The sequence below is a fragment of the Protopterus annectens genome, chromosome 5.part0 (assembly GCF_019279795.1).
Source record: "Protopterus annectens isolate FY-2018-M chromosome 5.part0, PAN1.0, whole genome shotgun sequence".
Lineage (NCBI taxonomy): Eukaryota > Metazoa > Chordata > Ceratodontiformes > Protopteridae > Protopterus > Protopterus annectens.
The window spans coordinates 1,278,835,810-1,278,862,703 of NC_056735.1; the positions used below are offsets into that span (position 1 = coordinate 1,278,835,810).

The following is a 26,894-nucleotide window of genomic DNA, read 5'->3' on the forward strand; positions in this document are numbered from 1 at the left end:
TTTGATGGCTCTTCCCTGTATGGGCCCAAAGTCAAGGAGACTCTCACTAGGTGTGAGCAGGAGGGAAGGACTCTATCTGCCGTAGAAGTCCGTTTTTCCACCCCTAGTAGACCATACGCTAAAGGGCAGAAAGGTGGAAAAATGTGGTTCTGAAAGTCCGAAGGAGCTTTCCAGAATGCACAAAGTGAACCCCCCTCCAGGGGCAGAGGAGGGGGCAATAATGGAAGACACCACCCTGGCGGCAGAGGGGGTCTGCAGAACCAGGGCGACAGGGGTCAGTTCCTTGGCAAGCCCTACCAGCGCTCCTGAGAGGAGGCCCGACTGTCCTGCTCTGGAGGCAGTCGGGGGTCGCTTGGCTTTGTATCCGGATGCCTGGCTAGGAATTACAACAGATTCTTAGGTACAAAGCAAAGTTACCAGAGGATATCTCATTCCATTCCTACAAATTCTGCCTGTCGGCACAAAAATCCCAGACGTTCCACCCAGTCTCAGGGATCAAGCAGCCATAGAAATTCAGAGGCTGCAGGAAAAGGGAGTCACCCAGCCAGTCCCAGCAGACCAGATAGGATCCGGAACTTACTCCAGATTCTTTTTAGTTCCAAAGAAGACAGGGGACTGGAGGCCCATCTTGGATCTCAGTAGACTCAACACATTTGTAAAGAAGGAAAAGTTCCGGATGGTGACACTTCAGTCTATTCTTCCACTCCTTAGAGTGGACGATTGGATGTGCTCTATAGATCTCAAGGATGCATACTACCACATCAAAATGGCCGGGCCATCCAGAGATCATCTGTGTTTCCGGCTGGGTGCCAGTCACTACCAATTCCAAGCACTGCCCTTTGGACTCGCAACAGCCCCCAGAGTGTTTACCAAATGCATGGCAGTGGTTACGGCTCACTTGAGGCATCTAGGATTCCGAGTGTTTTCATATCTGGACGAGTGGCTCCTTACCGCCGCCTCCAGGCATCAACTAATTTTGTCCAGGAATCACACTCTCAATCTCTGCTGTCAGTTAGGCATCACTATCAGTGTCGAAAAATCTGCGCTGTCGCCTTTGCAGCATATCTCTTTTATCGAAGCAGAACTAGACACTACCGCTGCCACAATAAGATTACCCCTGGACAGAATAGCCTGTCTACGGAATCAGGTCTCAGACATTCTGCAGCGAAAAAAGGTACCGGCCCATCAAGTACTGAAACTCCTAGGCACTGTGGCAGCTACGCTCATAGCAGTTCCTCTGGGATGAATGCACATGAGGATTCTTCAATGGTTGCTATTCACCCAGTGGTCATACCAGCAACTTCCCATGTCATTCTTAATCTTGATTACGGACTCTTGCAAGAAGGATCTTCGCTGGTGGTTGAGCAGCCAGCAACTTATGGTGGGTCACCCATTTGTTCTCCCCCTGTTATCAGCCACGGTAACCACAGACGCTTCTCTAATAGGGTGGAGGGCTATTTCAGGGAAGAACTGCCCAAGGCACCTAGTCGGAGACAGTCACAATTGCACATCAGTGTTCTGTAGCTGAGAGCGGTGCTTTTGGCGTTGCAGCACTTTCACGACTCTCTACCTGTAGGGCCGATTGCCATACAGATGGACAACATGTCGGTAGTCTGGTACATCAACAAACCAGGAGGAACCAGGTCTTATCCCCTGTGTCGAGAGGCCTTGAGAATTTGGCAGTGGGCTGTGTCCACAGGGCGCTTTCTGATAGCAACGCATATCCCGGGGAAATCTAACGTAATAGCAGACAAATTGAGCAGAGCCATTCTGCTACCTCACAAGTGGTCCCTCAAAATCAAAGTTGCGGAGAAGAATTTCCGCAGATGGGGCCAGCCTTGCTGCAACCTGTTTGCATCCCCTATAAATGCTGAAGCTACTTTGCCCTGAATCCTCCACCAGGGGACAGCCCAAGGGACTCACTGATACACGATTGGCCCCGGGACTTCTGTATGCCTTTCCTCCTATTCACCTGATTCCCAAGTTCTTACAGAACGCCAAAGCCCTCAGCAGGAAGGTAATCTTAATAGCCCCGCTTTGGCCTCATCAGATTTGGGTCCCCTTCCTCTGACTCTACCAACTGGAGGAACATTGGATTCTGGACCCAGTTCCAGATCTTTTGCTACATTCGTCAGGGACCCTCCACCCCTCTCTTCATTCCCCTCAGAATGACAGCTTGGCTGCTCCAATTCCCTTCCTAGCGGTCACATGATTTTTCTTCGGCGGTACAACACATTCTTGTATCTTCCCATAAAGCTTCTACCAGAAAGTTGTATGCTAGTAAATGGAAGTGATTTGCCCTTTGGGCTTCTCGAAACAATGTTGATCCCTATGTGGCCCCTATTGCTAGTATTCTGGAATTTCTCTCAACTTTTTCAAGAAGGTGCTGCGACTGCCATAATTAGAGTCCAATTGGCTGCCATCTCGAATTTTCATCTTGGAGCTGAGGGTTCTAATTTAATGTCTCACAAATTATATTGGGCCTGCCGTAAGGGCACCATTCATCTTAGGCCTCCTGTTAGACAGCCCTTTACTCCCTGGAATCTAAATTTTGTACTGTCCCGGATTATTCTTCCTTTGAAACCTGCATCATCCTGTCAATTGAAGTTCCTCTCTTGGAAGACTATTTTCTTGGTGGCCATCACCTCAGCACGCAGGGTGTCTGAGCGCCAAGCTCTTTCAGTCAAACCACTGTATTTGGTGTTTCACCCGGACAGGATTTCTCTGAGGACTAATCCTTCATTCTTGCCAAAAGTGTGTTCTGAGACTAATTCGAACCAAACTGTTGAACTTCCAACTTTTTTCCGTAATCATTCTAATCAACTGGAATACATGTTGCATAAACTTGATGTCCATAGACAAAATTGAGATACTATTTGGACAGTACAAAAGAATTTAGAAGTTCTGACCAACTTTTTGTGTCTTATGCTGACACCAAGAAAGGATTACCAGTTTCTAAAGTTACCCTTTCTAAATGGTTAACTGACTGCATTAAACGTGTCTATTCTGCAACGAATCAAACATTGGAATATGGAGTGAAGGCCCATTCAACCAGAGCCGACTCTACATCTTTGGCTTTTACGGCTCGCTTACCTTTGGACACTATACGTGGAGCTGCCACTTGGTCTAGGCCTCATACTTTTATCACTCATTACAAAGTGGACAGGGCCCCCAGGGACAGGGCTTCCTTTGGTTCCACTGTCCTCGAGAATATACTCCCATGAGCCACCCAGGATTAGGGTGCTTGGGACGCTACCAACATGTAAGAATAAATGGTGAGATTGAACAACTTCACATAAAGAAGTTATGTACTTACCATAACATTCCATGTGAGTTGTTCATCTCGCCTTTATTCTTACATTCCCTCCCACCATCCCCTTCCAGGGTCTCGAAGAATGGGTAGACTTGGGGTCTGGTAGTCTTTTCTGGGATTCTTACTCCAGCTGTAGTACTTCTGAGTTATTTTATTGTTGCTGAGTTCAGCAAGCTAGATCTGGGGTAGGACAGAGAGCATCACGGGATAGGGGCCTGGCCTCGAGCTATTCTGAGATCTTGAGCTAGTAAAGCAGCCGACTCGGAGCTGATGGCTCGGCTCCGAACACACATGTAAGAATAAAGGCGAGATTAACAACTCACATGGAATGTTATGGTAAGTACATAACTTCTTTTTTTCAATTATTCTCCAAAGTTCTGAATGATAAAACTAATTTAGATAATAAGGACATTTTTGCCATTAGTGAATTTATGGACACAGTGTTAAAAAATCAGCATTGTGTTCTTTGAGGGTGAATATTTTCACCAAAGGACAGGAGTTGGGTTGGGTACAAAATGTGCCTTGTTTTTTGCCAATATGCTGTTGGCAGCATGGGAGAGGCAATTTGTGTTTTAACACACCATTATTTTAATAATGCTTATGCCTACTAGATATCCTGATTTTATGGCGAAGGAGTGAAGTACAATTGGAAGATTTTATTAATTTTTGTGATAACTCTCCTGAATATTTGAGACTTACTTATAAAAAGCTTTTGATAGGATTGATTATTTAGATATTACTTTATATAAAGATGTAGATAAAATTAGGTATTTTTCTACAATTTTTAAAGAGACATTCAAATGCCTGTCTACATTCTAACAATTGTCATCAATTTTCAGAAGGAGAATATTGTTGAAGGACAAATAAGTGCATCTGTTGAGGTTGATTACAGATTACAAAATTTTCAGTGTAGAGAACTGGTAGAAAAGGAATCCAGTAAGAATAATGTCCAATACAGGTCTAGGATGGTTAAGTGTGCGAGGTGTGTCATGTGTAGATGCATTAATGATGGCCCTTATGTTAATCTAAAAAGCTATTATAGGACCATTAGTTGTCCACGCATGTTAATGTCGTATATCTAGCTACCTATGCCTCATGTACCTCCTTTTATGTTGGTAAAATGAAAAGGAATGAGCATATATGGGACATTAAGAACACTAGAGTCACAAGTGCATTGTATAAACATTCTGTGGTATGTAAAAATTTTATTAAGTTCCTTTTTGTTGTTATTGATATAGTGGCCTCAAATTTAAGAGGGGGGATATTGAAAGTTTACTGGAATATAAGGAGTTATGTTGGAAGATTAGGTTAAATGTCAGCTATGCAACAGGTTTGAATGATAGTCTATCTTTAAAAAGTGTTTTTAAAATAATATCTTCGAATATATAAAGTTATTTTTAAGGAAAACACTGTTTGAGGTATAATATATGTTTATAAGTAATATTTTTATGCATTTGTTTTTGTAAAAAAAATCTCAATAAATATACATTTTATATATATATATATATATATATATATATATATATATATATATATCCCATATACACATTAGCATATGTATTTTTTTATAGGTCATAGTTTCTTAGGTTCATAGATTAGTACTAGGCTAATTGCCCATGTGGGCCATTTTAAACCTAGCCAATTACCCCATGTGAGAATCAAACCCTGCACCTTGTGTCTGTAAGGTAAATACCTTAACCATTATGCTAACCTCCCACTATTTTGCATTGTTTTCAATTATTTGCACTACAGTATCTGGTTCTTGAACTTTTAAATTATCGAAAAGGAAGGGGGAATTGTAACTACTACATGTAAAATTCACAGTGAAAAAAAAACATTGTTTAAGTGGAGCAAAACACTTGGTGGTGTGCATTGTAGAGCAATTCCTGCATACCCAGACATTGTAAGGCACTCACCAGTTGGCCTAATGCCTCACAGAAACCCTAGGAATGTAGTAGTATATCTTGTGGTGTTGTGTGTGTGTGTGTGTGTGTGTGTGTGTGTGTGTGTGTGTGTGTCTAGATATATTATTTGCATGAATGGGTCATGCAGATAAGAGTGGTTATTAAAATTTGATGGTGTGTGTGATGGTACTGAACTCCTCTAGAGTTGGATATTAACTTGTTTGGTTCACAGGCCGTTTTCAGCCATCATAGTGTATTTTCACTAAATCACAGGTGATTAAGAAAATAGATTTAAAAAGTGTTTCATTCAATCACATTTCATAGAAAATTTCATGTACAGTAAATACTCCTCCAATTTTTTTTTGTAAGTGGCAAGCCCTCTGCCCCCATGTGGCTTTTGTCTCAAAACTCCTTTACTTAAATATACTAACTACATGGTCCTGCAGCTGCGGAGAAATGAGGAATGTCTTGTATCCGTATACATATGCATACATACGTATACATACATACATATATATATATCTGTGTGTGTGTGTGTATATATATGTATATATATATACATATATATATATATATATTAGATACACACAGAGAAGCTATTAGAAGTAATGAGGGACAGCTGTACATAGGGGTGTTTAAAGCACAGTGCCCTAAGGGCGCATAGCAGGTTTGAGACTTTTGTGTCTGAAGTGTGTTTGGTGAGGACTATAAGTGAAGTTACATAGTGCAGAGGGTATGCATATGAAAGAATGGGTGTGACCATGGAGAGGAGATGTCAGGTAGATGTGCCTGGATAGAAAGTAAAGCTGTTTTGTTGTTCCCTGTTCCTAGAGTTGGGAAGAGTTACTCTTCTGCTTGAAGGTAACTATTTTTGTCAGTTAGAAAGAAACATTGCATCTAAGTGTAAACATAAGCTGCACTGTAAAAAAAAAAAAAAAAAAATCCTGCATAGAAGGTGAATTTATTTCTGTTGGACTACAGACTGGCTTGTTTGGTAACTTTATTCCTTTTCTGAATTTCATTTGTCAGTGCATATGATTTTTAAGCAAAAAAACAATGGCTCCAGTTAGTGTGTGTAACAAACTGGTCTACATGATCTATCTGTGTGTAAATCTACATACAGATAAGTATGTTTGCATGCACAGGGTTACCCTCATGCTGTAAATGCTCAGTTAACAAACAGGAGGAAACGTTTGGAAAATTCATCCAGTGCATTTATGATTGCTGAAAATGTCAAAAGAAAGAAGACTGATTACAGAAGGTGATGCATGCAAACCTGGGATGCACGTGAGACCATGTTACTACCTGCTGTATTGTATGTGTCATCCTATTGTGCAACCAGGGAGTTGGGGAACATCCAAAAATTAATAGTAATAAAAGTGCATCAGATCATAAAATACCTCACCCAAGTCAGCAACACATATCACTACTGAACTTTAACATAGGCCCCCCCCCCACCTCTCCCGACATGAATGAATCTTCTGGGCTTGGGTACATTGGTGTATTTGTAAGACAGGTAAAAGTAAGTAATGGGAATTCAGTGGAGGGTAAGCCAATATAAAAGTTGTCCCCTGATGGCTTTTACATGCATAGATGACCCAACATACTCCAGTATTTTTTTTTCTTAAAAAGGACTTTGATTTATCCCTTTTTAATTTTAAAAACTGTGGACAAATGTGCTATTTTGTATCCTATTGTACATTATATTAAATTAATCAGCACCAGACCCAATTATCATTTGAGTGTAACCTTCATTAGAGTTTATAAAGGTGGCCAGTGGTGAGATAAATAAATGACTTATGGATTTAGACGTCATTTTTGCTGATATACAGTGGAATTATTTTGAAAAGATGCATATTACAATTTTAAATAAATCTGTTGCATCTTGGTATTCATCTGTTTGTGTTAAAATCATTCTGCAGAAAAGTCTTAGGTGCACATAACCTGCTTAATGTGTCAGCCAACAATCTGTGCATTTTTGAAACTTGGTTTGCACCACTGATGGCAAAGGTTTTATGGACTCTTGACATTTTCAGGTGCTCATTTTTAATATTTTATAAATGAGTACTAGTTTCAGAAAATGTTAGGGTCATTTAATGTTGTAGTTTTTGTACTCTGGCTTTGCTGTGTACTTACTAGTGTCGTTGTATTAACTTCTTTCCACTCTTGAAATGACAGCAAGATTTAATGTTTCAAGTGAGCTGAAGGTTGGCCTTCCAGGTAGTAATACAGTTTTACCATACTGTTTGCCTCGTATTTTGGTCTCTTCCTCATAACATTTTTGGTTTTCGGGCAAGTCATTGAGAATTGAAGTCGGAAAATAATGGCAGACCTATGAGCTCACACTCATCAGAAAATCCATGCTAATATAAAACTTATTCTGCCAACTTTCTAAGTGTATAAGAGCAATATTTAAAAATTGTCCATGTTTTTGGGCCTTTAATCCCCCTGTTTATTTATGGCATTGTCCGGATTTCTTGTGCTAAGAGGCTGAGAGGTATGAGTTTTACCAATAGTTGAATTTGCCCTTCTTACTGATCTGATTCACTGGTTTGACACATATTTAGATATTACTTTTATAAATAGTAATATAGATAAAGCAGGTTGCTGTAATAATAACTTTTAACATTTCAGAACTGCTGCACAGTTAGCAGAGGTGGAGGAACAGAGAAGTCAACTTGCCAAACAACTGCAAGATAAAGAAAATACATTATTAAGTAAGTATATTTTATACAAAAATGATTAATTCTCAGAATTCAGCATATCATGTACTTTTACACACTCCGGTATTTTGACTCCCATGAGAGTGGACTACATGTGGATGTTACTTTTTTGGCCTTGTATTTCTACTGCCTATGCTTTTTTTCTTTATGCCCATTGCATTAGATACATTGATAATTTCTGTTCATCGTCATTGCAGAGGTTTTATTGGTATAATTTGCATTTGAAATGCACCAAATTAGGAACAGAGCAAACATTAGGGAAGACGTTAGGCGTCCTTTGGTGCAATCTAACTAGCAAGGTTGGCAGAGCAGCTAAGTGTTCAAGTGGTAAATATTTGTGATATGTTTGCCAGCGTATTTCCCAGAAGCCCACAACATTTTGCCATCTTGTTCTCTAAATCGCTGTGTAGGGCTTATATAGGTGTATCAAGAAAGTATATTTGTCTGCTACAATGGAGTCTAGGGTACTAACTGTTTGTCTTACCTCTCCATTTTCCACTCTGTTTTGGTTAGGAAAGGTCAGGACCGCCTTAAAACTTGATTCAAGGAAGATCTTCATGTGACTTAATAGATTTGTAAGTGGAATGCCACATATTACCCTTAATCTTCATTTTTGCTAATGATTTGGCTAAGGCTGTGATTTCCCACTTGAAGAAACTCTGTAACATAATTTTGAGCTCCTGTTTTTTTGGTAGAGATGCCTTTCAGCAAGCTAGTGCAGTACCTGTTCAACAGTCTTGGAGCCACCGGTTTCTCACCTCTATGGGGGGCTTGGTGATCCCACTCCTTCCACTTCCTCTCCTATTTTTAGGACCTGTCAGGTCCCAAAAGAGGAAGAGGCCATTGCTCAACTCAAGAGAACTCTTAGCTGTCAGACACATGCAGATGAAGAAATTCCCAACTGGATAGTTCTGCCATTTACCTTATTGCATCTCTGACTTTGGTTTAGGACTGTCTGTGTGGATAGTTCTCTGTGTCCATCCTGACTTCGTGAACCTTTACAAAAGACGTAGTGGATTTAGATCTAGTCATTTTTTGGCTACCTTTTGGAGCTTACCTGTCTTCCTAAAAGAGTTCCAGTACCAGACCACATTTGGCCAAATCCAATCTGTAATGCTTAGTGGGCTGTGGAAGTGTGTCCCTTTGTATGAAGAGGAGCATGAGTTTTATTCACTCCTCTTCCTTGTCTTAAAGAAGACAGACTGTTTCTGTCCCATTGTGGACTACAGCAGCTTCATCCAAAACATCCACCACCTCTGAATTTTGGATGTCCAGTCTGCAGAGGATCATCATACCCTTGCTCTTGCAGGATAGCTGGATGGTGTCATTGGACATTATGATTACTATTTGCAGCATCAGCATTTGGGAGTCCTTGTTGAAGATTCTTCCAGTGCAAAGTGCTGCCATTTGCGATTTATTCAGTCCTCAGAGTATCTACCAAATGTTGACCTTTGTCGCCAAAATTTTACAGAAGAATAATCTCTTAGTCTTCCTCTACATAGATAACTGTTTTCTGGTAGCCTTTACCATGGACTGTCCAGACTGTCCCTGTTGTATGCTCTTAAATGAAAACTAGGAGGGTGATCACAAATTGGAGAAAGGATTTTCTGATCCCTCATCAGAAGAATCCCTTTATCTGGGCAGAGTTTGACAATGCCTGCCATCCCTTTCATTAGAAAGGGCCCAGCAGGTCATGGCTTTGGTATCCTGTTTGAGGATGCAGAGCAAATCCCAGGCTTAAATCCTGTTAGGTGCCTTGGTCTGTAATATGCTTGGACTTCTTCAGAATCTAATCTTCATTGAGCATTCATTAGACTGGCTTCATCAGAATCTAATCTAATAAATGTTTGATTAAGATTAGATTCTGATAAAGTCTATGCATATTTCTGATAAAAGAGCTTATTGTATGCCTCTCTGAATAGTTTATTTGTCTTGTAGATAGACTTCCGTTCATTTTTTATTAGTTTTGATTGTGTAACCGACCATGTGTTAGTGGTGCCTGTTACTTTGGTCAAATTATGTTGTGTCTTTTCGTCTTGATGGCAGCCATAATCTTTATGATGCAATCTACATATAGATTTTGCAGTGGAATTTGAGGTTTCTCTAGTCTGGGACCACTATACACTCCACAATCTACTTTTGTCATTTAACCCTTGTAACTATGACCTGAATTGGTGGACAGTCCCTGCCAGTCTTCTAGAGTTGCTTTAGGGTAGCCAAAACCCACTGTATTTTCCAATGCACATTTAGTTTGCAGGTTGAGAAGCTCACATAGGCTCCCACATGGTACAGTGACTGTGTTCCGCCACAGTTTGGATGATCTGGGTTCAGGTTAACAAATTGTTTGTGGGCAAGTAGAAGCATGCAACACTGTGCCCACAACTTCAATAAACAAATGCATGTGGGCAAAGGAAGCTATGTGTTTTGTGCTTGGTGTACAGTGCATACTTATGTAAATACAACATGTAGACGTGTGCTACAACATAGAGGAAATCCTGCATGTTACTGTAGTCAGACTTATGCCAGTATGTTTTTAAGATAGGTTTCCTAGATACTGTGAAAGGGAGTAATGGTCCAAACACACACACACCAATAATAAAGGCACTGCCCATTGTGCTCTGCTTTTTTGCTACCCCTGACATGACCATTGGTGTTTGTCATACTGCCTACTGTCCTTTGGTGATTAGAGGGCCGTGGACATTATTTTCCCCCTGTGCATTTAATTTTTTGAAACTGTGGGCATGGTGCTGCATGCTTCTCTTTGCCCCCTGTGAATATGCAACAGCCTATGTTTCTGCAGCTTAATGTCACTTTGGCAATGTGACCCAACCAAATTCAGCACAAGAAAGTGTCTAAACACTTAATAGCCTGAACCTGGATGGTCCATATGAGCCATTTACGGATAATAGCAACACCTTTAGTCTGAACTCTTATAGACAAAGAAGATGATACTTCTTGGGCTTCTCCTCATCCAGTCAGACGCTAGTCATTAACTTTGTACTTACACAAACAACAGGACGCAACCATACTATCTTTTTTAGGGAGGCAGTGCTAGTCTCAATATTTTGCAAGGAGGTGATCAAGCATAGATCACTGAACCAAGTGTCTATTTCTCTTCTGGCGCTGCATGTTCAGAAGATGTCTGCTTGGGATTGTCTGGAAGTGAGGACATTCCAGAACATGACCCGTTTGCTATCACAGAGAATGTGGTTGTCCCCTATTCTACTTATTTTAATAGGGCACGAGGGAAGCAGTGGTGTTGCATTCTCTCTGCTGCGGTATGTAAGTTTTTGTATGCATTTGTTTTGATTCTATGCCTTGTCACAAAAATTCAGGGAAGAATGTCCAAATTTATTTTTCCCCTAGAGTTGCAGGTAACCTTTCCAGTCTAAGTGAAGATTTTCAGCCATGGTTAGGCTGACAACCCGCTCCATGTTTTGGCCTGTGTGCTGAAATAGACTTCCTTTAACCAAACGGATTTGTCTGCTGAGGTCTCAGAGGTGAGAGCAGCTGTTAGGATATCTTCCACTTAGAAGGCTAATTTCTCCAAGTGGAAAATGTTGTCACTTTGGCCGTAAGATACTGTTGTTGCTGATTAGTTTACAGATGATCATGACACTGTTTTTTTAGGGATGTTGTTTGAAAGTTTGAGGACTGTAACTGTGCTGGTTTATGTTGACAACTTCAGATAGTTTTGATAGTTGTACCGTATGGCAAGAAAAAGACAGAGGCGTCGAAGAAGGTTAATGGCAGAGAAGATAGATAAACATTCTGAAGTGTTTTTCCTGGTATTACAAGGCAAAACAGTAACACTCTGAATGAAGTAAGGCATAATCTAAAAACTAGTACAATGATAAACCCTCATTTCATGACAGTAGTGATAATCTTTTGAAGGCTTGTAGGAGGATAGAGCAGTCTGTCAGAAAAATGGACAGATGTTCACTAAAGACTTTTGTAGAAATATTTGTGAGCGTATATATATATATATATATATATATATATATATATATATGTGTGTGTGTGTTTTTGTGTGTATGAGTATATATATATATATATATATATATATATATATATATATATATATATATATATATATATATACATACATACATACATATATATAAATCATTTTGTAAACGTCAATTTGCGGTGCAGTAATGGTTGAAGTTTCCTCTTTTGCAGTACCTTTCCTGATACAAATTCTGGTAATCTCTAGCTTCCACAGTAAGAGTCCTGAGCAATTCCCACCAGTGCTTTTGGAGCAAACTGGGATAACAAAGCATTCCTTTCTGATGAAGTCCGCAGTTAAATGGCTTGAATCTCCTCTGCCTTTATCCCTAATGTTGCCTAGCCAGTCCTTGGAGATTGAAAGCTGACTAATAATCGGTATTCTAATGGATGCACTCACAGGTGTAGTAGGACAGTCGTACCCCACATTCGCCAGTTCTTTCCTGTTGGTTGTACACTTTTGGATTTCTATTCATTTATCTTATCTTTGTTAACCTGATTAGTTCCACTAAGCCACTGGCCTCTCTTCAGTGGAGACCTGAGATGGTGTTTATAATGTATAGGGAATTTTTACCAGAACACCAGAAGCTTCCCACTGCTCTTTTCCTGTTTGTGATAATTTTTTTTGGAAACATTAAGGAGTGAGATGGAGGAGGAGTATGAGCACATGTCTCATCTGAACAAACAGTCTATTGGAAAAATGTTGGAGGCAGCAGTTATGCATGATGAGGAATTCGCAGATTTACCTGTTGTCGAGGTAGGGAGGAGCCTATGGTTACAGTACTAAAAGAAGTAGATTTGGATGACTGTTTTGTATCAATTTATGAGTGAACAGGAGGATAGTGCTGCCATTCCATGGTTGCTGGCTCTTGTACTGTCCAAGAATAGTCGAGGAGTGGGAGTATGAGGTTTGGTAGCTGTACAGTAAGAAGGTGCACTGCAAATGCCAGTATACACACAGTCACGGGAGGTGCATGGAGCAGATGCAGTGATGGCAGCCGCTCTCAAGAACAGAACTTAATATCAAGTAAAGGTTTCTTCACAAACTGCTGTTGACGGGTACGTTATCTGAGACAAAATAACTGAGCCAGTGGGATTTAATGTATTGCAAACCCACACCTTAATTTATTTTGTAAAGGAACAGTTTTGCATTTGACTTTTAAAACATTTAAATTAATGGACAAATTTGTGTATGCAGTTGTAAAGGAACAGTTTTGAAATTTGACTTTTAAAATATTTAAATTAATGGCCAAATTTGTGTATGCAGTTGTAAAGGAACAGTTTTGAAATTTGACTTTTAAAACATCGTTGGAATGAATGTGTATGTCAAGCACTTGCTCCAGTGTTGAAAAAGGTAGTTTATTTTAGCTCTGATGATCTAGAGCAAGGGGACATTAAAAACTATTTTCTATCTATATGTCAGTCTGTGCACTCTAGGAATAAATTATATGATGATAGGAACATTTGGACTTGGGAAATATGGATAACATTGCAAGAAAATGAAAAGTGTTGTGTTGCATATTCCATGTGAATTTATACTTAATGGAATCAAAGGAATTGTTTGATATTTTGGACAACCTAATTTTTTTGGGGGGTGGGGGGTACTGCAGATCATTTGACTTATAAATGTATGAAAATGCAGTGCAGTGTGTATTGACAAGGCTATACATCTAAAGATTACAAGCCATATTGTAGGTATTGCAAATCTGATGAACATTGGTGATATTACTGTTACAGAGAAGAAAAATTAACATATATAACCAAATGTGCAAGCTGAGTTAACTGGGGGGAGGAGGTATTACCTGCTCACTGAAGAAAGGGAGGAAGATGTTTACATAGATAAAGGAGAAAATAAAAAAAGAGAGGCTGTTGTAGGGGAAATGTTAAAAATGTACAGATACTTCAAAGATATATAAAACAAGCAGAATGAAAGATGTATGTAATTAATACAATTATGACATACCATGCTTATTAGATATCTGTTTAAATAACATAAAGCAAAAAGAACAAACCAGTATGGAGAAGGAAAATCATAAGGTCTGTGTGTAATGATTCATGTTATGGAGATATAATATTGTATAATGTGAATTATTTTACAATATATGATGTTACTTTTGTTTGTCCAAGAAGGGTACTGATATTAGATTGTTGTATTAAACTACCCTGCGTCTTATTATCTGTCCCTCATGTGTTTACATCCGGTACTAAAAGAATGTAAAAACTATTTCACTGTTAGCATGAATATAGTGATTTTGTCAGACTTTAAGTGTGACAACTGGAAAAAAAGAAAACAATGGAAAGAAGTTAAAGCATGTAAATCGTTACAGGAACATCACTGCACTTATATGAAGGGACATGTAAGAAAGAAATTGACTTTTTTATATTTGCATACAGATTAAAGGAAGCTATAATACTGTGATTTTATTTTGTGGGTTTTCTGATCCTTTAAACCATTTTGGACAAACACAGTTTACTACTGAAGGAGGCAAGGGATGTCGGAGATTTACATGGGCATTGCTCAAAATTAAAAGTGTTTACCAGCTGAAGAACAGGTAGTATTTAAAGAATAGTTACAAATGAGAGATTTTTGTAGGGACTGGTTAGAGTGGTGGGTTGAAAATAAAATATAAAATATGTATCTTAATGTTACTGTTTCTGGCATAGGAGTAAAATATATTTTTTAAGGAAGAATGTCGTTAATTGGAGGAAGTTACAGGGATATAATAATGAGAAAGCTGTGATGCACCAATAAATATCTGTATTAAACAAAGCAAATATATCAGATAGGTTATTAAAGAAAAAAATATGTTGTTAAAAGTAGAAAGGAAGAGAGTAATCCTTTTTTGAGTAGGCAAATTAAATAAAATGAACAGAGCTGTAGCCGACTAATCTAGCACCCACTGCCTTTCCCAAATACCAACCCCATTGCCTCTTCAATTAGAGAGGGAAAAAATCTTTGGCTTTTATAATAGAAAGCCAGTTGGTATATTTCTATCATTTGGCTTCCTACACTGGAGCCAGACCTTTGCCTCCTCATTTATTCAATTTAATAGGTTCATAGGTTTTTATATTAGGCTAACGACCACCAGGTGCTTTGTAAGCCTAGCCATGAAACCCAACCATGTATCCCCTGGTAACATGTGCATCTTAATTGGCATGGGATGTTTTTTTAGAATGAGCATGTTAGTTAGGAGGTTGATAAAAAGTTATGTTGGGCATATGTTAGTTAGGGAATGTTTACTCTCAGTCTCTGTCTATAAAAAGACATAGGGAGGGCAGCCCAGATGAATTTACAATTTCCCATCCAAAATTCAATGTTACATTTGAATAGGATTAGGAATGGAGTCTACTTCACTTGGACGTAATGCCTATTCAAGAGCATGGGGATCCTTTGAAACACATACCTGTCTTGCCAACATGCTCTGTTTATGTCACAAGCAAAGTTCAAATCCCTGCATCTCATGTTTCTGGTGCTGCTCATTTTGTGGATGTGCAAAAGTTTAATCAGGGCTAGCTCTGAGGATGCCTCATATGCCAAGCACAAATTGCCACTCAACCTGTAGGAGATCAAGTATAGATACAGGTCTCTATGGCAGTCTGTACAGGACAGTGTGTTAATACCCTGTATTCTGTTGGTGAGGAACCTCTAGGGGATTCCAACTATTGCATATGCCTAGTCAGGTATATGCTGAAGGGGCATTGTACTCACTGATGGGTCTGATAAGGGCCAAGTAGAGTGGGTACTATAACTTCCTTGTACCTGGATGCCACACCCTTATTTATAAGTTGGGCAACATGGAATGATTTTCTTACTGCTATGACTACAAAGGCCAAATTACTGTCTACATATTTTCCTTATCTGAATGGTGCAGCACTGTCCCATATTGGTGAGAACCAAGTCAATATGTTAGAACCTCTGGTTGAAGTTAAAATTTTTCAAAAGAAACATTGGATAAACTAAGCACAGAAATTGCTACTGAGAAAGCTGAAAAAAACGTGAAGAAATGAAGGATTGAGTTTGTACAACAGGAAGATAGCACTGATTGTATTACAAGAAATGAGCAAGGAGTGACTGAAATGTTTTCATAAATGATATGTGAGTAGGTAAATCAAGACAAACTAAGAAAAAATTCTAGAAGTATTATTAGATTTATTTAGAGGAAAGGTGATAAGAAATTGTATCTGGAAACCCATATCCAGGTGTAATGTGGATTATAAAAGAATCATGATAATTTTTTAATAAGGTTTAATAATGTCACCAAAGAAGTCATTGGTGATGGAGCATATTACAGGAAAAGAAAATATAGTATGAGATATTTAGGTTATAGTTAAGGAGATAAATAGACAAATTGTACAAAACCAAAATGAAGGATAAAGTGATTTCATGTGACATTAAAAAGACATGATGATTAATTGTCACAGTCAATTATAGAATATTTTGAAACTGAATGATAGTCTAGTTAAAAGTATTGTTTTTTTAAAGGTTATTTATGAAAAATGTATTTAAAAAATATTAGTAAATGGCTGGTTAAGCAGATAGATCAAAGTTAAAAAAAATTGTGGGTCCCCAATGAGTATGATGCTTTTTAGTTTTACAAGAAATCCTGTTACTAAAGAAAAGTTTTGAGGCAAATTTTTTTTTCATGGACTTTGTGAAATTGCCTGTAATGATGTGCCATGCAGATGATTTTGTTATAATAGTTAAAAACAAAGTATAGGTAAGTGTTATCATAGACATTGTTTTCTTCTTAGGATGGTTGGATTAGATTTAAGTAGAGCAAAATGTAAACAATTTGGAGAAATAAAGAAAATAGGTGGCATATACTTCACTGGGCATTATCTCGAAGTGTTAGTCATTAAGTGTTAGTCAGAAATAGATTATAGTAAAACAAATGGTTTAATACTAGAGGTAAAGGATTTAATTGTTGAATGCAAGTCATTTCACTTCTCTTTTCAGAAATAAAGTTTACTTAATACAGTCAATAATATTAGGAAAAATAGGATATTTTGATACAGTATTTGTTTCCAGGCAGTCTGAATCTATTAGAAGTTATTTTTCATCTGCAACAACTGGAAAGGCCGCATAAATACCTCACTAAAAGAATCAGAAGCCTAAAGCAGATGCCATATGCTGACAGCCTTAAAAAACCCCAGCTATACTATGTCGCATATTGTCTACTCAGAGGCGATCTCTGCTTAACATACAAGGCCATGTCAAACCCAGAGCTGTTGGACATGCTACACTTAAAGAAATCCCAATCCCTCAGAGCCACACGCTCCAGGGATCTAAACCTTGTCATCACAATAAACAAAACATGCTGGAGGGATAGGTTCCTGACCCAGAGACTCTCCAGACTCTGGAATAGATTGCCCATACATGTCAAGCAGAGTGCCTCTTTGGCCCTCTTCAAAAGGAACCTTGACGATTGGATGGGAGAAAGGAAGTTCACCCCGGGAATCACGTCAGTCGCCCTGCTAGACAGGGGTCCAGCGAAGTAAATAGTGTGGGAAGAAATAGCCAAGGAATTGTTATGGCTAGGCTTGTATAGGCCCAATAGCCTAGTACCAACCTATGAACCTATTCATGCATTTTGAGTTCTGGAATAAATCCCGTAAAAAGAGGTATTGTATGTAATGCAAAAGATGTATGTGGGTTTGGGTTTAATAACCCAGATTTTTTTTTTTGGGGGGGGCATTATATTTTGGGTATTGAATGCTATACATAATAGAGAAAAAATGTAATTAAAATATATATTAAGTGTAAAATTAATATTCAAATTGATATAGACCAGAAGGAAGTGTAAAGTAGATGGAAAAAATGCAAAACTAATTGATTATATGAATAAAATAAGAAAACAGAAAATTCATGTAATAGAAGTGGCAAAAAGTTAGCATAAACACATTATAAATAAATGTTACTGACCTGACCCTTGTCAGGAAATAGACAGTGAAATTAAAGAAAATGTTATAAATAAGGCGAATGAAAGATTTGGGCATATAAAAGAATAGAAAGAGTTTTATGGAGATAATTAATAAACTTCTGGTAAAGGCAGCCATGAAAGCTTATGTCATATGGGTGTGTAACAAGGACAAAGTAGAGTATGTATTTTAGCTTGAAAGAATAAAAAAAAGATCTGATGTCAATCTTCACGTAATTCTTGACTGTGGTCTCTATTTCAACCCTTGGGATGGACTAAGCCGTTATTCCAGCTCACGCCTTCCAAAAACTCTCGAGCTAAGCTTTACCCATAATGCTCCTCACCAAATTACCTCAGTTCTTGTTTGGCGCTTCATAGTGCCAGGCGCATTCTCTCTGAGCTCTCGAGCAACATCTAATTTTCAAAAACTGTGAGATAGAGTTTCCCATTTTCTGTCTTTACTCCTTTATATCTGTACTACGCTCTCCTCTTTCAGATAGTCTAGTTTGTGCGTGTGTGCATGATGATCTTCATGTTTCACTGTTGCAGCCATTACATTTGGGTTATCTGCTTGTAGGTAGCCAATCAGCCGGCCTGATTATCAAAGTCTTGGGTCCTGCGTCGGTTGCTGTCTCTTCTTCCATGACGTCAGGTAGAGGTATAAAGCGTGCAGCCAATGCCATTACATCAGTTTTTCTTGCCATGCGGTGCTCGAAGCAGAAGCAGTTCACAAGTGCCGGTCGGCCGACTCCTGAAACTTTCGTTTTCGAGTTTCAGAACCAAAGTCTTCAAAAAAGCTAAGTACTCCGTTGCGGATCCTTTTTCTTGCTCTAAACCGATGTCAGTAAAAGTTAACAATTGTATTTCTTGTGGAAAGCAAATACCTCATAAAGATTTTAATTCGTACTGCATTCCTTGCTTAGGCCCAGACCACAACATCCCTCGCTGTCGGTTTTGTGCCTTATTCAGTCCTCGTACTATTCGTCGTCGGTTCATTTTCACATCTATTTCGGTACTTGGTTCAATTATCCAGAAATGGCTTCGGTAAGCCATCCGACTACCGACATTCCGAAAAAACGTAAATATAAAGACAGAGACAGACCGCATAGGTCCAAGGCTGCGACAACGCTTCCATTAAGCTAGTCGCCAGTTCGCCGGTACTCAGTGAGGCGCTTTCGCAGCCCCTGATACCTGCTACTTCAGATTTGCAGGCCTCTACTGAGACCCATTCAGAGTCCGGTATGCCACAAGATGCTTCTTCGACTATGGAACATGCGGATGTCTCTACCTTGGATGGGACCGGAGCCGCTGTGCAGGCACCAGCTTCTGAGGCTGTATTCAGGCCTACTGACTTGCATATCAAACCGATGCCATCTTCTTCTTCAAGGCCTAAAACTCGATCCACGCCTAGAAAACTGATGTCCAAACCGCATGGTCAGGCCCATATGCCAAAAAAAAAATAAGAATGGCTGAATACCTTATTACTCTAATTAGGGGAAGCCACCCTTCTCCCTCTAAGAGACCTAGAACTGATTTTCCTTCTGATCAGGATTCTGAAATTTCTGTTTCTTCTGATGACCAGTATTTGCCCTTATCTACCTATGAGGATTCTGATGCAGAGGACTCCATTCCCTCTTCTTCCCCTCCAGAAGATTTCTCTTTTGGTGAAACTTTGCACACTCTTAGTGAGCATTTCCGCTGGGAAAGCCAGGATTACACTGACTCCAAAAATAGGCTTAGGGAATTTTTACTCCTGCCTCAACACAAGCCATTAGCTATCCTATCTCTCCTATACTGGACACTGTAGATTATGCTTTCTTAGAATCTAGCCTGGTCCCAGACACTTTACCTCCAGCTCCCAGGAATCCTGACAGGTATTACAGAGTACCTGATTGTCACAAGTTCCTCTTTAAGAATCCTACTGCGGACCCAGAGACCCAAAGGCATTAAGGCTACTACTGCCAAAAATCCTACCCCCTCTGATAGAGATTCCAGGGCCCTGGACAGATGGGGTAAGAAGGTATACACTTCTGCTACCTTGGCCATTAGGGCCTTAAACTGCCAGTTTCATATGTTAAAGTACTAGCAGCATATTATTAGATTACTTAAACAGAAATTGATGTTGATTCCTGACTATGCTGAAAATAAAGAATTACAGGATTTAATGCATTCTGCTGAACAAGTTGGTAAACATACTTTACAATGTCGTTTTGACTCCTTAGAGGCATCTTGTAGGGCTGCTGTTACAGGGTCTGTTCTTAGAAGACATGTTTAGCTTAAAAAGCAAACTCTGCCAGATCATGTTAAAGCCAAATTACTGGATGCTCTCTTAAACCAAGACCACCTGTTTGGCAACAAAGCAGAAGTTGTTCTTAAAAAGATGGAGAAAAATGCTAAATCTATGCAAACTGTTAAAGATTTCCTGCAAGTACAGCCTCTCAGATTTAGTAGGCATTGGCCTTCTAAGAATTGGTCCTTTTCTTGTCTCTTCCAGGCCTTCTCAGTCCAAATCCAGGAACAGCAGACCACCTAGGCCACAGTCTCAAGGTACTCACAGGCCTAAGCAGTGGGGGGCTACCACTTCCAAAGCTGGAAGTAGTAAGACACCCCACTGTGGTAAACTGTTACAATGACTTAACCTTAAACCTTCCAAGCCCTACTCAACTGACCTCACCTTTAGGGGGAAAGCTCGCCCTGCATGCAAAAACTGGGAACTCATTACCCAAGACAAATGGGTTTTAAATATAGTTTCCCAAGGATACAGATTCCAATTCCACACCTTACCAACCCCAAAAGGTTGTCCAGACCTACCCCCAAATCAGTGGGCAGAGGCTCAACATCAGGTTCTCTCTCTTCTAAGTATCAGGGCTATTCAACCTGTACCAGCAGAAGAATGGGGACAAGGTTTTTACTCCAGACTTTTCCTGGTACCTAGAAAAGACAATTCCTGGCGTCCTATCCTGGACCTATCTGTCCTAAACACCTTTTTGGTAATTCCAAAATTCAAAATGGTAACTCTTCACCATCTGCTTCCCATGCTGGGCAAAAATGCCTGGTTGGCAACATTGGATTTAAAGGAAGCTTACCTGCACATCCCAATAAGGGATTCTTGCAGAAAATACCTACGCTTCAGAACAGGCTACATGCACTACCAGTTTTCTGCACTGCCCTTTGGCTTATCTACTGCACCCAGGGTATTCACAAAATGCCTAGCTCCAGTTGTTGCATTTTGCAGGCAATGAAATATTCAAGTATTGTAGAAAAGTTCCAAGGTAACACCAAAGGCACAACTCCAAGAATAATTAACGAAAAACCTTTATTGAAACAGACCTTGTCTACAATTCTGCCACTGGAGGTTTGTTAACACTTTTTGCATTTTAAATATTCAAGTATACCCATACCTGGACGATTGTCTAATTCAGGCAGAAAGCCAGGACATATTATTAAATCATATGACATTTGTAAAGAAACTGCTAACCTCACTGGGGTACACCCTAAATGAAAATAAATCTCACCTAGTACCCTGCCAACAAATTGTATTCCTGGAAGCAAGCTTCAACACAACTTCCCAGATGGCCTACCTCACCCAGAGAAACAAGTTTATCTGACAGCCTACTTCAAATTACTGGCCACAAAGACCCAATTAACTGCAAGGAAAATACTGCAAGCTCTGGGGTTCATGGCCTCTTGCATCCTACTAATTCCATATGCAAGACTGCATATGAGGAAACTACAGTGGTAGCTAAAATGCCTATGCTGTCTGCTTTCTCAGGACCTGGTGATTCCTATCATCCCTTGTATAAAGACAGAATTCCTTTGGTGGACAGAGGCCTGCTACCTCAATAAGGGATTGCCATTCACTCTACCCTCTGCCGCCCAAACCCTAACAATAGACGCATCAGACTATGCATGGGAGGCTCACTTGGCAGGGCAGTGCATTCAGGGGAAATGGAACCCAAGTCAAATGCACCTGCATATCAATCAAAAAGAAATGCTAGCTGTACAGAATGCTCTGACAGCCTTCAAGGACCACATCCTTCCAGGACAATTATTGGTAAAAACAGACAACACCACTGTTATGTGGTACATAAACAAGCGGGAGGAACCCACTCTTACCCCCTCTGCAGACTAGCCATGGCTCTGTGGAACACAGCCTTGAGCTACCAAGTGCACCTACAGGCTCAATTCCTGCCAGGCAAGCTAAACACACTGGCAGACGACCTAAGCAGAAATCTCATGGACCCACACAAGTGGAAACTTGAACCAAAGATATTCAATATGTTGAGAAACAAATGGGGGAGCCCAGAGATAGACCTGTTTGCCTCCCCTCAGAACTATCAATTGGACAACTTCTGCACAAGGACTCCCCACAGGCAAGCTTGGAAAGTGTATGCCCTGTCCTTCACCTGGGAAAACCTCTCAGTTTATGCCTTTCCCCCTCTGCCTCTCCTCCCAAAAGTTCTACTAAAGATCAAACAGGACAAACCAAGGACAATACTCATTGCACCAGACTGGCCAGCCAACACTGGTACCCCCTCTTGCACGCAGTGTGTCACTGCTGGAACCATGGCACCTGCCTCAGACCCCTTCCCTGCTGTCCGAGCAGGAGGGCCAGATTCTGCACCCCCCGCTTCAAACCCTGAACCTTACAGCCTGGCTAATTACTGGAGCTTTCCATTACCATCCCTCAATAAGCAAGTGATGGATGTCATTCTGGAGGCAAGGAGGCCTAGTACTAGAAAGTCCTATGCTGAAAAACGGAAAAGCTTCTGTTCCTGGAGCCAAACTCAGGGGATGGGCACAACAGTTCCCAGTTTACTGCATATTCTTCAATACTTAACAGAGATGCTTCACAAGGGCCTTTCCTTTTCTTCTATTAAAATTCATGCCTCTGCCATTTCAGCAGATTTTAATACGGAGCCACCCCTCTTCTCTCACCCACTGCTGAAGCAATTCCTCAGAGGGGCCAAAAATGTAAGACCACCCAGGAGAGCCCCTACTCCAGCCTGGAACCTTATCTTTGTATTGGAAAAGCTCACTCTACCTCCCTTTGAGCCAGCTGCAACTGCAGATTTGAAATTCCTTTCTTGGAAAACAGCCTTCCTTCTAGCCACCACTTCATCAAGAAGAGTGTCTGAATTACAGGCCCTCATGGCAGTGGAGCCCTTCATCATCTTCCATGCTGACAGGGTGCCCCTCGGGACCAATCCTTCCTTTATGCCCAAGGTGCTATCCAGTGTGGCCCTTAATCAGTCCGTTCGTTTGCCAACCTTCGTTTCTAATCCACAGAACAAAGGAGAATGAATACTGCACTCTTTGGATGTGCACAGACAACTTTGATTTTACTTGGACAGGACTAAGCCTCTCAGAAAAACTGAACAGCTGCTAGTTGCTTTTGCTGCCGGGGCAGAAGGGAAGACCATTTAAAAGCAAACCATTTCTAAATGGATAGGCCATTACATTCATTTCTGCTATAAGCACCATGGAAAACCTACCCCACAGGGGATAAGATCATATTCCACCAGAGCTGCATCTCCTTCAACGGCCTTTCTCAGAGGTGTTCCTACCAGGGACATCCTAGAAGCTGCTACCTGGAGTTCTGTTCATACCTTCACCAAGCATTACCACTTGCCTGTTTTCTCTAAATCCAGACCTGGTTTTGCCACTGCAGTCTTGCAGGGCCTAATAGCTAGTCCTAATGCTCTCTGATTGCCTCCTCCCTTCCTTAGCTTTGGGAATCTACCCAAATGTAATGACTGTAACAGTGAAACACGAAAAACATAGTACAGTTGTGTACACTTACTATAAATGTAGATGTTCCAGTGTATTCACTGTTGCAGTCCTGGTTACCCTCCCAGCAGCCCCCTGACTTCTATTGCTATACCTCTCTTCTTGTTTACTGTATTTAAGCTTTCTGGTGTATTTGCTTATAATTGGAGGTGTAACCTTGTATATAATTGCTTCTCATTATGGGGGCACCTGACATCTGGGGCAAGAAAAACTGATGTAATGGCGTCGGCTGCATGCTTTATACCCCTGACTACCTGATGTCATGGAAGAAGAGACAGCAACCGACACAGGACCCAAGACTTTGATAATCAGGCCGGCTGAGGACTACCTGCAAGCAGATAACCCAAATGTAATGACTGCAACAGTGAATACACTCGAACATCTACATTTATGGTAAGTGTACACAAGTGTACTTTTTATTTCTCTGATCTACCATTAGGTAATTCCTTAAGTATCATCGCTGGTACCTTTTTCCCTTCTACCTTCGGGTATTCTTAAATACCATTGCTGGTATTTATTTCCTTCCTGCCCTTTTTCCTTAATTTATTCTCAGTATGACTGTTTTTGTGTGTGTGTGTGTGTGTGTGTGTGTGTGTTTGCCTTGATGCCCTTTGTTGTTTGCAATAACTGACAAACCCGTTAAAGACACTTTGGGTTTCAAGCCATGCCAAAAATGCAACTGGAAGCTTCCAAATTCAGGTGGACACACTCTTTCTGTTTATTGTCTTGGTGTGGTGCATCTAAAAGAGGACTGTACAATCTGTCAGTTTTAGCAACAGAACACTTATTTACTGTAAAAGCAAGTTAATTCTGAAAGGTTTCCTTAAATCTGATTTTGACGTGTCCTTAACTGATCATAAAACTGAAGCCAGTTCATCTTCTTCCTTTTCCTCTACCATACTAAAGAAAAGAAGTAATTTCTGACACACTCATTGAACCGCCAAGCAAAATGGCTAAGACTTCATCAGAACCGCTGGGCCAAAACACTCAGTGTTTTACTATAATCTATTTCTGACTAACACTTAATGACTAACACTCAGTCAATGGTGCCTGTTTCTGCACAGACAGCTTTGGTACTTGTTTTGGTACAAACTAAATGGGTACAGATGTCGATTAAGGACACTTCCTCTTTGGTACCAAACAAGAATATGGAACAGAAGGACCCTTCACTTATAATTTTACCAAGAACCCCATATTCCCCTTCAGTAGATCCTTTTGTGGACCGTCCTCCCAGTCCTTTGTTGGAGAAACATCCATCAACATCTCCATCAGCTTCTTCAGTTTAATCCACCAGGAGTTTGTCTGAATCTGATATTATGAGACTGGTGGATCAGCTTCTTACAGCAAGGGGATTACCTCCTTCCATGGTTTCTAGCAATGTTAGCTCTGGAACCTTACCTTCTTCCACACCACTGCTTATTCCTCCTCTGACTCCAGCTGAGTTTTCAGATCCCCCCTGGTACTGACCTTCCCAGCTTTGACTATTTCAGTCCCGGTCAGAGCTCCTTCTCCAGCACCAGCACCAGTAGCTAACCTGAGTTCTTCGTGTTTGTCAGACTTGGAGACCTCCAGGGGTTGAGGCTTTGTTGCCGATTCCAAAGAGCAGGCTTCGACTTCGATACTTTCGGCACCCTCCATCCCCCTCAGTGCTTCGGCATATGTAAACTCAACTGTGGCTTTGTTGGCACCCTCCTCTCTGCTGGGTGGGACCACAGTTCCAAAGGAGTCTATTTCGGTTCCAGGCTGCCATCCCTTTACGGGGGGGGGGGGGGTTCTGCCTTCCAAGCCATGGAGAGGGCCTTGTCCATTGTGGGCAAACAGTCTGTGTTTTCCCTGTCGGACCAAATGTCTTTTCTAGCCTCTTCTCTGAAGTGTCCTTAATCGACATGTGTACCCATTTAGTTTGTCCATTTTAAAGTCTCAGGATCAATCCACATTGGTTATATCATCTTCGGGTACCTCTCTGGAACACCCCATCAAAGAGGTACCTTCAAAGAGCAAGTGCAAGAGGAAGCACTTAGTCTCCCCTGAAGGTTCCTTCCCAGAATATACCAATTTCGATGAGGGGGAAGTCACTCCCTGAAGATGTTTCCTTCGGGGACATCCTAGAAATTCTTAAACAGAGGGGTAGTTGTGCCACCCTCTAGCCTTCCTCAGAGGAATCGCTATACATAAAGGCTTTTCGTGCCCATCCCTCTTGGATCTCTCCTCCCACTGATGATCTTAAGTTGATCGCTCACCGGGCTTGGAAGTTTACCTGACTCTGCCGAGCTGATCCCAAGGAGACCTGACCGTATCCTCTCTCTCCCTCTGGGTCAGCAAAACTGGGCCAAAGGAATTCCTGTGGACACCATGGTTGTAGCAGCAGCTACCAAGAAGGAACTTGCTGATGAAAGTCCTACTATCCATCCTCCTATCAAAGAGTCTAGGACAATGGATAGATTTGTGAAGTGTGTATACGCTTCATCAACCGTTGCTCTCATGTCCTTGAATTACATGGCATATTTTACAGTGGTTCAAAGAGGTCTGATTAAAGAGCTATAAAATACATTTTGGGAGCAGTAGCTGAAGGAGTTTGAGACAAAGTGGCTTCTCAGCTTGCCACCCTAGAATCTGTTTCCAACTTGCCCATGAGGGTGATTGCTCATGCTGCTGAAGGGATGACAAGAACAGTGGATTCCAGCATAGAGATCAGGAGACACGCCTGGATGCAGTTATGTAATTTTGCGGAGCCATTTAAGTCTTTTTTCATCGAAGCTCCATTTGACAGAACTTCCCTATTTGACCCTTTCTGACGTGGGTGTACACTTCTCCACTCCTCAACGGCCGTATTCCAGGAACCAGAGAAGTGGGAGGCTACGGTTCAAAAAGTCCCAAGGACCTTTCCAGGACTCACATGGCAATGACTTTCCCTGGGGCAGAGGGGGAAGTAATAATGGAAGATGCAACTCAGAAGGCAGAAATTGCCCACAGAATAAGGGTTCCAGGGACTCTTTCTGTGGTAACTCCTATCAGCTCTCCTGAAAGGAGGCCTGATTGCCTTCTTCTGGAGGCAGTCGGGGTGACGATTATCTCTGCACCAATCTTCCTGGCTAAGGATAACAGTGGACAAATTGGTGTGGAGTATTATAACCACAGGTTACAGCATCCCCTTTTCAGAAGAACCAAAAACACTAAGAAGAATCCCCAACATTCCATCCATTCACAGGGATGCAGCAGTCTTAGAAATTCAAAAACT

The 26,894-nt window shown here is 40.7% G+C and overlaps 1 protein-coding gene across 2 annotated transcripts in view; it reads left to right on the plus strand.

Annotated features, from left to right (window-relative positions):
* The window catches only part of CIP2A (cellular inhibitor of PP2A), a 2,713,480-nt gene that overhangs the window by 2,513,886 nt on the left and 172,700 nt on the right, over positions 1 to 26,894 (plus strand). For both annotated transcript variants that reach the window (XM_044071100.1, XM_044071101.1), the window contains one exon: positions 7,852 to 7,934. In XM_044071100.1, coding sequence (XP_043927035.1) covers positions 7,852 to 7,934 — 83 coding nt within the window. The remainder of the gene's footprint in view (positions 1 to 7,851; positions 7,935 to 26,894) is intronic.